Here is a 15,750-nt window from a genome sequence, read left to right on the forward strand (position 1 = left end):
TTGGCGCCAATAAAGAAAATCATCATTGTTGGACAGACTCAACATTGTGCATGCCCGGTGAAAACAGACAGTTTAAGAAAGATGTTAATTGGGTATTTGGTAAGAAAAGAGTCGAGGCTCCCATGAAATTTATTAACCCGATGTTTGAAGACTAATTTGCGTGGTTGTTTCTTGTGAACCTTTTTCTGAATTTCATGTTGATGCCAAGTAAGAAATTAATTATGAGATTAAACAGTTAAGCTATCTTTGCAAGCCTGAAACTAAAAATGCATTAGAACACATGCGGTGCAGAAAATAGAAACTTCAATTAAATTACTAGTTTTCAGCAAGAACAAGTACAGTATATACAATCGAATACTAAGAAAATGAATAAAGGAATAATAACAAGAATCCTAATAATTCTCTATTTTAGCCTTGAGCAGCTGGGACGGTGTTTGTAGCTTTATTTCTTACACATATAAACACTGTTGAACTGAAACTACTTGAAATTTCCCATGTCCTATCTGGGCCACGGTTACATATACAAAAGTGGATGTTTGCCCCTACAACTCTTCTTTTTCTCCCCTGTAGGTTATTACAGTGTTCTTCTCGCTTAGACAATGAAGATTGTATCATATTTAACTTCATTACATTAGGGCGAAACCCTTTCAATTCGAGAGGCATTGAAGACTCGCCCCAAACTGAGTGCGGCCATCTGAAAAAGTTAACTTTCCGTGGCTTGCAAGTGACGTTTTGTTTGTGTCGCTACAAAATGCAGACAGTACAGTAATGAAACATGATACCTTGTTATCTTTAGCTGGACCTGAGATGTCGATCTCTGTATCGTTTGTACACTGTGCTGTGGGTATTGACTACAGCTGTATATACTGACTGTACATTAGTGTCTAATTACCGATGGTAGCAAGCTGTATGTGTATTTTCTGGGATTGATGGTGGTGTTTAACACTTATGTTACACCTCATTGGAAACTAGGTCAACTTACCGGCATTAGACGTTTCTTTTTGCGTGAGTCTTCACACACTTTAACAGTGTACGTACACCAAGAAATCACAAGGAAAACAGTCATATGTTACGATACGGTAAGTTGCAAAACATTGGTAACATAGTTTAATTTGGTTGTTTAGTCAGTTTCCATTGGGTTCACCTTATTCGTATTATTATTATATCAAGCTTTATAGCCGGTCTATCACAGTGTGGAGATTGTTTTAGCAAATCGTTGTTATCTTGAGATTCTTATCTATTTTTATTTTACATCTTTACTTTTTTCCTTCTCTTTGAGTCTTGTTTAAATACAAAAAGAAATCAGGCTAGTATATGGTCATGTTAATTTTCTTTATTTTAGTCTGTTTAATTCTTCTTTTCTTGTTTAGAATGTTTCTTTTCTATGTCCTTTCAATATATCTGTAATGCACTGTATTCTTATTATTGTTCCTTTTCATCATTTTTCTTATCTGTTTGTCTCTTGTTTCATTGTTGTATTTTTTGCCCAAATGGCCGCCCATACAGGCGTGGACTGGGATGTAAGTACAGAAGGAAGCAAATTGTTTGGCCAATTTGTGTATATTTCTTGTGAAGTATGAATTCATGGAGGAGTTTGTCGGTAAGCTTGCCCCTCCATTCCTGAAAACCGATCGACTTCACAAGATTTATCAATTGACCAATATATCAGAGGGGATTTTTCTGTTGGCGATTGGAAACGACATTGACAAGTCTCAATTACGCAATCGAAAACAAAACAGCCAAGTATTTGAATCTGCTTTTGAAGAACTGCTGTAACTTCCCTGTTTGTTTGGCGTGATTCCCCACAGATTACACACAGTTCTGACTTGCGAGATAAGAAGACAATGCAGCCTTTGCCAGATGTTGAACATGATACAGAGAGAATCTCGGGTCTATCGCAACTCTAACTCTTATTCGTCGAAATCTAAGTCTAACCCTAACTCTAAATCGAAACTCGGATCTACCTCGAGTCTATTGCAACTGTCAACGCAAAAAACTCTTGTATTGCATAGGCCTATGTTCCTTTCACAGGCTTAACGAAACGTTAGGCTATGCACAGACAATGGCAGGGGTTAACATATAGTTGCATTTGAAGTTGAAGCTTGTATTGTGGGTCTCATCGGTTCCAGTGCCATTCCGCCATAGGTTTTGATCCTTTCCGCCATGGTAGAAAAGCTGGAAAACTATGGCGGAAAAGGTACAACTTAGGAATGGATTTTACTCAGGAAAGTATCGGTGAAACTTTCTTTGGTTCCCGTGGAAGGATATGTACACGGTCTTCATATGTGATGGTTCGCTGAATAGACTGAATTGTAGTTAAGACAAGGTTGGAGATTAGATAGTCTTTGATATACGTGTTGAATGAATAGTTTTAATTGTAAGTCCATAGGCCCATATATATAATAGTTGGTTGAATAAATCAAATTACTTTAGGTTGATTGTTTATTAAAAAGACCAAATTTTTGGATTTTGCAGGACTAGGTACAGTAGTGTGAAGCGAAGTAATATACATTGCATATAGTGCACCCACAAAAATGTGCTCTTTCCGCCATACTAGAGGGCATTACCGCCATGGTGGTTACATTGTGGAATGACACTTTTTCTATGGCAGAATGAACCGATGGCAGCATGACATGGTCCCGGTGTACTCTAGTCCTATCTATAGAGAGCAATGTAACTCTGGCCTAGTCCAAGGACTTCAATAGCAATACACAATGATCCAATGCCAGCAGGAAGAAAAAACATGACATCAGGGACGGCGATTTGTTTCAAATATTGAGGGGGGGGGGGGACATTTGCTGCGATGCAGGTGCGTAGCAACTTTCATCCCCAAATTGTTTATATATTTTTATATATATAAATATATATACTTATATATATATATATAAATATATATGAGAACCAAGTTTTTCCCAATAGTTTTTTTTTTCATCCATAACCTTTATCAAGATTGTCACCAGTCACACGTCATGTTCGACTTCATTGCATCTCCTGTGGATCATTGCTTTTGTAGGTAATACTACGTAAGGGCCCACAATACCTGTCAGCCCCACTTTTCAAGGATTTAAGCCCATTATTTGTTCAGAATTTGAATAATAAAGTCACTTCAAAACATACCCATAATGTTGCACAAAATTCATCTATGGATAACCAATAAAGAAAAACCCCCTTCAACCCCTAACAGACCGGTCAAAATTGCATGAGTAGAGGAAAGTATGATGAGGAATGTTGGTCAGGGAATTTTTGAAAATTCACACACAGTTAATTTATTGGTGTACAAATATTAAAACCTCTTATAGCGGCTACTATAAAACTTCGATATCATAAAAAACTAGAGCACCAATGGTGCAGAAGCTCATACCTTTTTGAGTCTCAAAACTGTAGGGCCCACAAAACTTTATGGCCCACCAAATTTCAGGCCATTTTTTAGATTCCAACAATTTTGGGCCAAGGAGGCCAAACATTTTAGGTTCAAAGACAAATTTATACCCCTAGTTCAAAACTGCAATAACCCCCCCCCCCTACTCCGTTAGCAGAATCCTGGCCACACCACTGGCTATAATTCCTATTTTCCCCCTTTAAATCCTATTTTACCCACTCTCTCAAACAATACCACTGACTTACCCTATTACACTTTCTCCCCTCTACCTGAGCAGACATAACTTGTTCACAAGCACACCTTCCCAAAATTTTGGCTGGCTGCCTACATACCTCAGGCTCAAAGACTTCTAAGAATCGGCAAGTGCTGATTGGCTATAGGGCTCTCACGCTTACAGTTCAACAGTTAATAACAACTTCCAGTCCTGCTTTAATTCCACTAACAGCCTCTGCAGAGCTTAACCACAAACGTAAACAAACACTGCAGAGACTGGGAGACAAATTAAAGGAGCCTTGGCAAAAAGGTGAAGGCTCAGATTTTTTTAAACAATGGGGATTAATTGTAATTAATTAACTTTTGACCAAAAAATATTAGGCAACACCTTATTCATACACAGTCCAACTATCATCAGTTCAACTTTGAATATGATCCATCAAAATCTTGAGGAGATTGAGATATTTGAAAATATTACAAAGAATGACCCCCAATGACCCCCTAAATGAAATTTGACCTCAATTTTCCAAACACCCCTCGTAACCCTCATCCCGAGGAACATTGTCACCAAGTTTCATTATAACTGGCCATACACTGTACGAACGGAAGCAATTTGAAAATATAGGGCCGCGGCCCAGGCCACAAAAGACCCCTAGTTGATCTTTGATCTCAAATTCATGAACACCCTGAAGGTAAAACTTCCATAGTACTATCATGACAAACCCTCAACATTGTACCATGGAATCTGTAGGAGAAGAAGCATTTTGCGTATTTCCACAAAATGGCCCATTACGGCCCACAGGTGACCTTTGACCCCAAATTTTGGACCATCTCTGATGGCCCTATACCCAATGGTCCTTGTGTCCAAGTTTCATTAAATTCCATTACACACTGTTCGAGTGGGAGCGGTTTTACCAATTGTTGATGGATAGAGTGATAGACGCCGCACTGTAACAATAGCTCACACCAGCATGCTGGTATGAGCTAAAAATACAAAAAATATGCTCCAGTGGGGGCGGTCGCCCCCTTAGCCCCCCCACCCTTGGCTACGCGCATGGATAGAAATCTTGCAGGAAACAGGCCAAATGGAAACCCAGTGAACCCATATCGATGTGGATCATATGGATGATTGTACATACTTACACTCATACACAAGAGATGTACAGACATTATGATAATAATCATGAGTGACAACATGCTATACGGTCACAGGTCACAGAAAGGACCACGAAGAGAAATATACCTCATGCAGCATATGTAGGTTGAAGTTTTAGCCACCGTCAAATTTGATTTGGATAAATAATCTCACGCATTATTTTCAATTTATAGCCACAAAAAAAAAAATATGCCACCAAATATTGGGGGGATATTATATACTATATCCCCCAACCTAAAATATGGGGGGGGACATGTTCACCCTGTCCCCCCATGATTGCGGCCCATGCATGACATAGGTTCAGCCTTAGCATGTTTAGGTCTAGGCCTACAGTAGCTGAAGTGTGGCATTAGGCCTAGCCAATGACTTTCAAATATACTTTGATCAAATTCAGTAATTGAAATCCTAGTACTCTTCAAGTACTCTGGAGTTATATCCTGTTTCTGGAATATTGTGGATAAATTCCAACTTGAGAATAGCAAAGGTTAAATGAAATTCATGGTTTCCCAGCTCTAGAATGAGATTCAACATGTGAGTGTGTTGGCGACATGTGTTAGCAACATGTGATTGTTAGCAACAGGGAGTGTTAGCTCAGTGGTTAATGCCGGTGCCTTTCAATCATAAGGTCCAGAGTTTGAGTCACTCCAAGATTAATTTATGTTGTCCAGTTACAGAGTTGTTGACAATTCATAATCATGGACATTAAAATATGAATGTAAGAGACCGACTTCCGTCAGCTTGATGGCTTCTTCGCGATTTCCTGCTTGCAGGAGGACCTAAAATACAAACATACAACATTCCGTCATAGATGTGTTATATTGTACAGCAGTTGTGTTACCCAAGCTACTGCAGCATTATACAACACCCTTTCTTGTTCAAGGCATCCAATGTAACAAATCCATAATTTCCAGGGTAACGTTCATTAACCTGCAAATGCATCTTTAGCTTTAATATCACAATTCGTATATGCACATTTTATGTATTTTACGGACAATAAGCACAGGGTTTTTGAGATGGCCACTATTAACATGTTAAGAGGATCACGCACAATGACCCCTGTAGTGCTGTTTTGCTATCTGGATACAGGAGTTCCATAGAAATGTTTTTCTAGAGTCATTTGCCAGTGAATATATCTAAATAATTAATTTTATTATGTTATTGTTTCACTATTTGTTTTAGAAGTCACTGAGGCTCGAACGGTTCCATGATGTAATAATTCAACCATAGTAAGAAACCCTGTAGTGAAGATGAAGACAGAGACCATACTGGATAGAGGAGATCAGTACCTACGAACCTATCAAGCTTCTTTCAGTATCCTTTACTTCTTGACGCACAGAATGACATAGGAATGGTAAGGAAGTTGCTTGTTTGTTGTGACTGGATTTACCAAACTGACTTAATAGTGGGTATTGATTTGATTCATTGCAACATTCTGAAAGTGAACTTTAAAGTACCATTCCATATATTTGTCTCAAATACTGCACTTTCTTCCTCCCCCGGCCCCCCATCCCTTCCAAACCAGTATTGGTATTGGATCCTCCCTGCCAATAAGACAAAAAGTGGCCCTCTACATGAAGTAACTTTTGTCTCGTAGCCCTACGAATAAAGAATGCTATTATGGAACGTGGAAAGGGTCAACGTGAGGCGCCGTCCACGCAGGAATGTTCGTTGGCTCAGAAACAGTCCACTTGGAGATCGCCGCTGAAATACAGCAGCCATCCATTTTGAAATCACCGTTTAACGTGAGGTGCCGTCCATTCAGAAATGGACGTTGACTTAGAAACCATCGCGACTGAGAAATGGTCGTGATTCAGAAATCGTCCATTCAGAGATCGTTCACTCAGAGATCGTCGTCTCAGAGATTGTCCATTTGAGTGACAGCCAAACTTGCATATTAATATCGTGGGCGGGGCGTGAACTTTTCAATCACAGAGTCCCACTCATACTGCACTCTTTCATTGAATTTTCAATCAAAAATTAAAATGGATCAAAAAGATGATATACAACTTGAGGAATTTGTGAAAATCGGTTTCAACAACAGAAGAACAGCATATTTGTTTCATTGCAGTGAATCAACTGTTATAAAAGGAGGCGTGCTTCTAGGTTTCTGGAAAAAAAGATGGATCTTTCGCAATACAAACCTAAGGTTAGTATGATGAGTGTATGAGTACGGTGCTGGTATTCCTCAGCTTGCGGCCAATCACTAATACTATAGACTTGACCCCCATACTCGGTTGTTTTGATCCATTTCATTCAGTATCAGTTCGTATGCTCAATCTTCGGGAGTTTGTGCATGTTGAGATGACATACAATTAAGCCCATTAGTTTTTTTAATTAATAATTCGTGATTACCAGTGGTAATTTTCCCAAAAAATTATTGATTTGTTAGTATGAATTATAATTTTGCTGTAATGAAATACTTGTACGTTTTAATGAAACATAATTTGTTAAAAATGAGTTATTACTTCATAATGATGAATTATTAATTTGTAACAATTAATGTCGTATTAAGAAGTACCACACATGAAGAATTTTTAACATGCAATTATATACAAATTTTAATTTCATTCAAATTTTAATTTCTTTAAATGATTATTGATTTGTTAATACAATTTATTTATTTTAATGATATACTATTAAATTTGTCATGAAACGTTACTTGGTAACACTGAATTGACTAATTCATACTAAGGTATCATTAAGTGTTTACGATGTTTTGTAAATTCGTAACAGCTAGTGGAATTACTTTGTGTAATGCCTATAGTATTTCATAGTAACAATTTATTAATTCATTATTGTAAATTAAAATGAAATGTTAACATTTGTAGTTACCAGGGTGAACAGCTATGATCATCTATGGTCATCGTGATACACATCACATTTGATGCTCAGTTTTGTACCGAAGCATACATGTTAAGTCATCACTTCCTATTATTTTGACAAATGCTGAGCACATGGAAGGTCAAATCTCGGTCAAATTGTTTAGACCAATGAAAAAAATCTGGGCCTAGCGACGGATGTTACTACTTTCCAAATTAGTTATCCCTGTTTGTCTATGAGTTGCCAGTTCCCTTTTGAAGTTACAGGAAACTTCTTCGGAATTTTCGACCCCCAACGTGTGGATTATTTCTTCCATCTTAATTATTTTAGATTCTGGAAACCTTCATTGCATGTGGTCTTGGGTGTACCGAGACTAAATTACTCTCCTGAAAAAGGGAGGGGCGCCGCAGGGACGACTTGAATGAGGCGGGAACAAGAGTGTTCTACTGTAACAGCTCGGTGTACGTTACTGGGCGGGAGCACAGTTGGTACATAGCCATTGTGAAGGGAGGACGAATTCTAGTAGGCGCGGCTCAGCATCGACCGGCAATTTGTAAGTGGACGATTTCTGAGTCAACAGCCATTTCTGTACTTCAACGGCGATTTCAAAATGGGCGGCTGTTTCATTTGAGCAATGATCTCTGAGTGGACGGTCTCTGAGTGAACGGCCATCTCTGAGTGGACGGTGCCTCACGTTGACCCTTTCCGCATTCCATATGCTATAATTGTTCCCTTTCTTTGAATTGATTTAACATTCATAATCTGATTATTGCCTTACATAATGCTCTATGGGGTGCCAATTGGTTGAACCCATATAAAGTAAGTGAGGGTAATATGCAAACAATATGTCCAGAAGATTACAACTACAGCAATCAATTTAAGACAGAAAGTTAAAGAAATTAATCTTAATGCTTTCTTGTGTGCCTTAGGTGTGTGTGCTTTGCTATACCGTTGCTGAATGAAGAGGGGTAGGCAGCTGGGAGTGAAGGGGGCAAGCATGGTTGAGGAGGTTAAATTACCTGTCTCGCTTTATCCATAAGAGTGGGGGGTAGTGAGCAGCACTTGCCTCCACCCCCCTCAATGGAAAATTAAAATAGGAAGAAAACACAACTCCCGCTGAGGTTCTTAATTCCAGTGAAATGTTATTCCTTTTAGTCCTTGGTAAAGACATTAAAATGATTGGATTCTTGCTGGATTTATCCAGTACTTGGTATACCAAGTACTAGATAAATTTAGAACAGTGAAAAAACTTCCAACTAGGCTATGCTCGAAACCGTTAAGGAAGGTCGTAATACCACTGTAGGCGTTTGTCACCTGTATCGAACAATACTAGTTCTGTTTTTGGTGACATATTTGCCTTACTCTAGAGATCAAACATGATTCTTACCAATTTGAAGTCATTTGTGATTCCTAAAGCCGGATCTCGAAAGAGATACTTTAAACAGACTTTTGTTAATGAAATGGGGGTAAACGACAAAGGCAAATTAATATATATATAAACATAATGATACATACGAATCACATGATGTGATTCAAAGAAAGTGAATACGCACAATCAACCCACATTCATATTCAGATAGAAGCAAATGGCGTGAAACAAGAATAAAAGTAATAAATTTAAGGACGTGGATCGACTTACTTTATGATATGATGCGGTCTGTACAGATATGATGGTTAAACATTGTTGTAAATAGTGATCCCTGTCTTCGATAACGACCATTTCCGAACAAAGTTGATGCAGCGATTCCTTGTCTTTAAGCTGGTAACGTAATGAATCAATACATTTATAAGTACTGTAATGTCAGTGTTGAAATAAAGAAAAAGGGTTAATGAGAAATAGGGTCATCATGTAGAAATGAACGCTTAAATTGTTTACTACAATTATAAATACCATGGACAATACATAACAGGAACTTTTAATTTCTATTAAAATTTTAATATTTAGTTTAAATACTATCAGCTACTAACTCCCATAGATGGAAGCTACGGTAGCATAGGAAAAGAAATAAATGCAAGCCAGAAAAAGAGGTATCGATACAATTTTGCCAATAACCAACTCTTTATCAAGAATAACAGTGATAGTATTTATAAATATGACAACTGGTTTCTGCGTACACTTACCTCCCACTGGCCAGATTGAACATTTAGTAGAACTTCACTGTCTAATAGACTCCAACAGACTACATTGAAAAGAATGTACATATCCATCAGTATTCATAGACATAATATTAATGTGAGATGAGTTCTTTGGGTAACATATTAACTTAGAAGTATTTACAGTTTTTCACATTCACCTAATTGAATATTTAATCTATGAGTCATTTCCACATAATGTTATTTTTTGAGTTAATCAGCTTACCACTTCCATCAACCGATACACAATGCCTTTAGAATGTTTAAGACGTTTATATGTTGACAACTCTACTTTAATAATTTCAATAATTGCTTGCAATCTGCAACATTTTAGTATGTGTTTATGACAGTAAGTTTAATAGTATTTTAATTAATAATATGACTTTATTGCAAACATGGACAATTAATTTTAGAATCTACCAAACACATTACCTTGATACATTTAGGAAAAAAATCATTATTTTCTTTCATTTAAATTATCACACATATTTAGAAGTCCACATGATTTCAAAGGTCAAACCACAGTCGTATTGATTTTTGGGTGATAGGCAATGGAAGTCAACATAATCCACACTGTTACACGGAAATCCATGTTAGTCAATTGTTACTAACTCGAGATATGCCTATATATTTCATTAAATGTAACATGTATTGACTGGATGAGTCTTCATGCATTATATTAAAGTATGTGCTCAAATGAGTGCTCTGGAAAGTGGTCTTTGCAAGCTAACTAAGGCTATCATAATCTTCTTGATAATTAGTCCTTAAAATCTGATACACTTGATTAGCTTGAAATTAGAAATAAAGTCATTCACTACGTTATTGTCAGATTTACAAAATATCACTGAATTAAATAAAAAGAAAAGGAACACATGCATTTACTATATACAGAATGCTATAATGACGTATTTTGAACATGTACAACAGTTTGAACAATTTTGGAAAACTAACAACTCTAGCCACCAGAAAGATATATTGGTATTTGATTGTAAAATAGTGCAAATATTCTGAAGCAAGTTTGTAATTAAACGTTACGCTGAATTAACTGAAAGGAAAATTGTGCTATTGGGGGAAGAAATCTATTTCAAATGCTTATTATGGTAAAATCAAATCATTAGAGGCAGATGGATATGTGTACTTGTTTAATATTCATCACTGAATGTGAAGAATAACTAAATATTATGATTCACTTCCTTATCAACTGCATTAAACACAATGCTGATTTACCTTTAATGTCCCTTGACCTCATGTCTATAGGAAGTAACTCCGATGAGAAGGAGAGAGGCAACGTGCAACCGGCGAACCTTTTGAGCAGAAATGAAGATATGAGTTAAGCTATCGAACAGAAGAACAATAAGTGTTTCAATTTTATCAAGACACCATTAACCTTACAACTACTTGCCAATCCCCGGAGACTCCGTTATGGTAAGACACACGTTTTGCACTAGCCTATTAGAATAGAATATGCGTCACTTGACTGTTATGAAGAAAGATGTATGTTATAAGGGCAATATAAAATGCGCCATGAAGCAAGGATTACACACAAGTTCAGGTAGAATTATATATTTATCTCAACCCTATACTGCTGACAGGTGCCCTTACATGTTATTGTTACTATTTTTACTTTATCTGCCTATATCGTAAGTCCCATGCACTTTCACCAAGGGAAAAACGACGATAAACTTCCAACAAGGGAAAATTAAAACTATAACTGTTGTTCATGTGATAATATACTAGACATCTATGATAATAAAAGGTATAACTAATAAAAAAGCATATTGCGATGATTTTTTGCATCTATGCAGCTGCATCTTTTCATTTTAATAAAATGCATTTTTAAATATTAAACCAAACGATGCTACAATATTTAATGGACAGCTGATGTGAGTATGTAGGTTGAGTCATGTGCGAAAGTTATCAACAACTTCCGTTCGAACTTGTAGTAAATTCCAGTGAGGATGCTGCAGTTGGAGTATTATTTCAAGAGAGTGACTAAGATAATAAAAACCCGTTCTGGTTCAAATTAATTCAACAAACATGAAACAATTACTCTACGTGTTGAAAAGAAAGAATGTAGACTTAAATGTAGTCAAGTTACTGATTATTTTGTACAATGATTATGAAAGAGTAACATTCATTAATGTTGAGATGGAGTTTAAGTTTGCAAAGTATAGCTTGGAGATAAAGTATAATTCGAAATGATATTGCTGATGCCATTTCAATACAACTATGTAGATTTACTAAGTTAAAACAGTACGATGAATGTAAAATAGGAAAGAAAGTTAGCATCACACCCAAACTTTCTTCTTTTAAGGAGGGTGAGTGTTAGAATACATTAAAATGTGTATTTTTCAAACTTCACGTTTCCTGAAAATTCCTAGAAAGATCCTGCGTTCCAATAACACTCCAGAATGAATCTGAATTTTGTACAACTTTCACCGCACTGTATATTAGTGAATAACTACTGCGAAGATGCAAGAAACATGCAGAATGTGTGTTTTCATTTTTATGAATCCTTAAACGAAAGTATGCCAGAAACATCCAGAACAAAGTTGAACTGGTATTAATGCTTTGATCTTCGGGGCAAGCAAATAGATATTAATATCACCGCCAGAAACTCATCGCCAGTCTCATTGCTTTCCTGTGTTCAGCCTACATTGTAGTTCAGATAAGCCTCATATATAGGGTTGTCCATTGTTAATATATATATATATATATATACAGGGTTATAGCTAGGAGATTGTGAGTGCTGGTTAAATAAATTTGCGAAGCGTAGCGAGCGAAGCTCTCGCATCTCACGGCCGGGGGTCCTGGTGGGGTCCAGGGCAACGCCCCGGTGGGGATCGAGGGTATTTTGGTATATAACAGAAAAAGGTGACGTTATTATCATGTTTTACGGCAAGGGAAAGATAAATTTGTTACTTTTGTTGTATTTCACAAGCATTTTACTATTTTTTTGTGCCGGCCGGTGGACTGTTTATTCACCTGCAATGCCGGCCAGCAGGCGTGAGTGGCGGTTACCACCTGCCGCCGCCGCCGGCTGGCTATAACCCTGTATATATATATATGTATGTATATATATGAATGTATATATATGTACATATATATATATATATATATATATAAATAAAAATATATATATATATCAGGCCTCGACAAATACAGTCGCCACCTCGCCAATGGCAAGTAGAATTTTGCATCTGGCAAGCAAAAAATGCACTACACTCTACATTTTGGCGAGTGGCTCATTCGTTCACTGACTTTATAAGATAGGCGTACTATATGAACTTGTGAGCCAATCAAGAAAGGTCTATTGCCTAATGTTACACATCACATCACATTAGTATTATATTATATATTAGCACCAAGTGCATTTTTACAAGTAGGTCCTAAGTAACAGCTCTGTTCACCAGCTTGAAACTAATTTCATACTAATCGCTCAAACTAAAGATGCACGATAGGTGTAACCAAAATGGAAAACAACAAACTTAAAGGCACACTCTCAGCTAGGAAATTGCTAATCTTGTCTCAACGTATTCCCCGATTAAAAAATAAAAACAATGCTGCCCTCTTCTCACAGCGGCAACATATTTATTTCTTTAATATGGCATTCTCATCCTTAGCTATAAACAGTATACGCAAATGGGTACCCTTACCGCGAAGGTATCAGGTTTCCGAGATTCTAATCCGCCGCTCAGTGTTGCGTAACCTATAGGCATACTGTGTAATTGTACTGTGTGCTAGCTATGCGAGTTTCTTGTTATGTATGCAATTTTTCGATTGGCTATATGGAACAGTGCATATTGTACTGCTGGGAAAAAGCTATAACAGCTCGTAGGAGCAGGTAGTTGTAACGGAAGGAGTCATATGGGCCGTATGATCTCGTGCTGCCGATTTTTGTTAGAGAAATTGCTGAAGAAATAAAATGCGAATAGTTTCGTCGTGTAATTCTCTATAAATATGTGACTGAATATGTGCTGCTTATGTACTTTTATTTGACAAAACGACTTGCTTCTGGCCTAACGTTCTTCCATACTTGAGTTCAAAATAAAATAAAACTGTGAGCAAACAGCTTATCCACTAGAGAGCCTGTGTAGAAAAAACACGCACATAATACAGACAGGTTAATGAGCATGGTGAACAGAAAGAGATAGATGTAAGGGGATTAGTAGACAAGGGATGGAGAGAAGAATGAAAGATAAAAACCAACAGGGAAAGAGGAGAGGTAGGAGATAAACAGTGGAGGGACAAAGAGAGGATTAAGGGAAGGGGTAGGGAATAAACTGGAGAAGGACAAAGACAGAAAGGTGTGGAGAAAGAAAGGTGTGGAGGAAAAAAGGGGTGGAAAAAGCTATGAGAAGAGGAGTAATGGGGGGGGGGCAAGGAGGGGAAAAGAAGAAAAGTTAGTCATGTCCTTCCTGAAAGTTGAGCCCATGAGGTTGAATGGTGCGAAGGCGTAGCATCCTCAACCTCTCTCTGCTGATTCGCACTACCTCAGGACGGCTACCTAAGGATTTAATCCCCTATAGAAACATGTCGTTAATGGTATGTTTGCATAGCTCCCAACTCTTGAGAAGGCAAATGCTGGTCCATGCCACGAATTGCATCCTGGGGGAGGGGTATATGGGGAGGGGTGTCCCCCTCCCCTTTTGATTTTTTTTGGAATCCTGGTGATGCCTACATGTAAAATGGTGGCACCTAGAAAGGCTTTTGTCACCCAAAATTTTCTGAGAAATATGCATTTTTTTGTGTGTAACATCAATAAAGTGAATAGTAGGTGATAATTCATTCTTGTTGTTCGCTGCTCGCCCCAATGAAATGATATATAGCCTAATTTGAGGTTCAAATGATGCTGTAAAGGAGGTTTTATACTCCATTATGCTAATTGCTAAAGAAATGATGGTTGCCAAGTCAAAATTAGATGCAATTTTTTTTATGTATACTTGTCAATTACAACGCAGGTTTTTGGGACCCTTGCGCGGGTCAGCGGGTTTGGGTGTACGAATGCGGGTCCAACCCGCCAATTGCAGGTCAATTGGGAGGTCTGTGGTTGGGAAGGTTAAAGTGTTCTCCAAAAAAACCCCAAAAGATGAATGACCTTCGGCACAGGGGTAAACTGGAATCCTCCAGCTGCCTTTACTACATTTTACTGCATTACTACAAACATATGGTGGCTTCCACGGCAACTCTCGACCAGAGTATGCTGTATTGGCCCCAAATAAACCAGATATTCAAATGGTCAAAGTTTTAAAACTGGTTTTATTACCACCTTGAGGAAATTTACCTCACTGGGACATTCAGGCATCTTATGCTTTCAATTACAATGCATTAGAACAATTTGGAAAGTAAAGACCTCTAGGAACATATTAAATATTCTAGCAATTATAGCATGCTAAATTGGGGCCAATACTACATAGCCCACCTTGAAAATATCCTGTAACCTACTCTGGATAAACACTATCTAATATGGAAGCAATGCTTTGGTTAAAGTATGAATATTGTCACTTAAAGGAAATGCAAGAGAGATAGTGGTTCGTTTTCCCTGCTCATGGTTATTGTAGTTGAACTCAATGTATAGAACTGTACAGGTGCAATCAATGTGTTAAAAATAAAAACATGTTACAATACTGACTTACCTAACTTTAGAATAAGCAATACAAACAATAGTAGGGCAGTGTTCCACATATGGAATGCAAGAACATATACCCAAATAAGGCTAGGAGACGCCATGCCTCCATTGTGGAACTTCTCCATGATAAGTATAGCAGCTTTACATGCAAAAGAAACTTTGCCAAAACTTCAAAAGACCCTATAATGTCCCAGGCTGCATTTCAAACATCTCCATCTGCCACTATCTCCATCTGCCACTGGGGTTATCATGAGAGCACTGAATGAACTGTTTTATCACTACTAGCTGCAAGTTAGAGTACCTCTTCAACACTCTATGACATCACAATATATATTATGTTAAATTGATCTCACACAATACAAAATAAAGACAAGTTATTCTGTACCAACAATAAATAACCCAAGATCAATGTCACATTAG

The 15,750-nt window shown here is 37.4% G+C and overlaps 1 protein-coding gene across 1 annotated transcript in view; it reads right to left on the reverse strand.

Moving 5' to 3' along the window:
* LOC139982813 (uncharacterized) overlaps positions 1-15,750 on the reverse strand; it is an 890,000-nt gene that overhangs the window by 632,473 nt on the left and 241,777 nt on the right. The window contains exons 18-20 of the mRNA XM_071995913.1: positions 10,929-11,005; positions 9,690-9,748; positions 9,208-9,327 (exon numbers count right to left, since the gene is read on the reverse strand). Of these exons, the coding sequence (XP_071852014.1) occupies positions 9,208-9,327; positions 9,690-9,748; positions 10,929-11,005 (256 nt within the window). The remainder of the gene's footprint in view (positions 1-9,207; positions 9,328-9,689; positions 9,749-10,928; positions 11,006-15,750) is intronic.

This window comes from Apostichopus japonicus, chromosome 16, assembly GCF_037975245.1.
Source record: "Apostichopus japonicus isolate 1M-3 chromosome 16, ASM3797524v1, whole genome shotgun sequence".
NCBI classification, from domain to species: Eukaryota; Metazoa; Echinodermata; class Holothuroidea; order Aspidochirotida; family Stichopodidae; genus Apostichopus; species Apostichopus japonicus.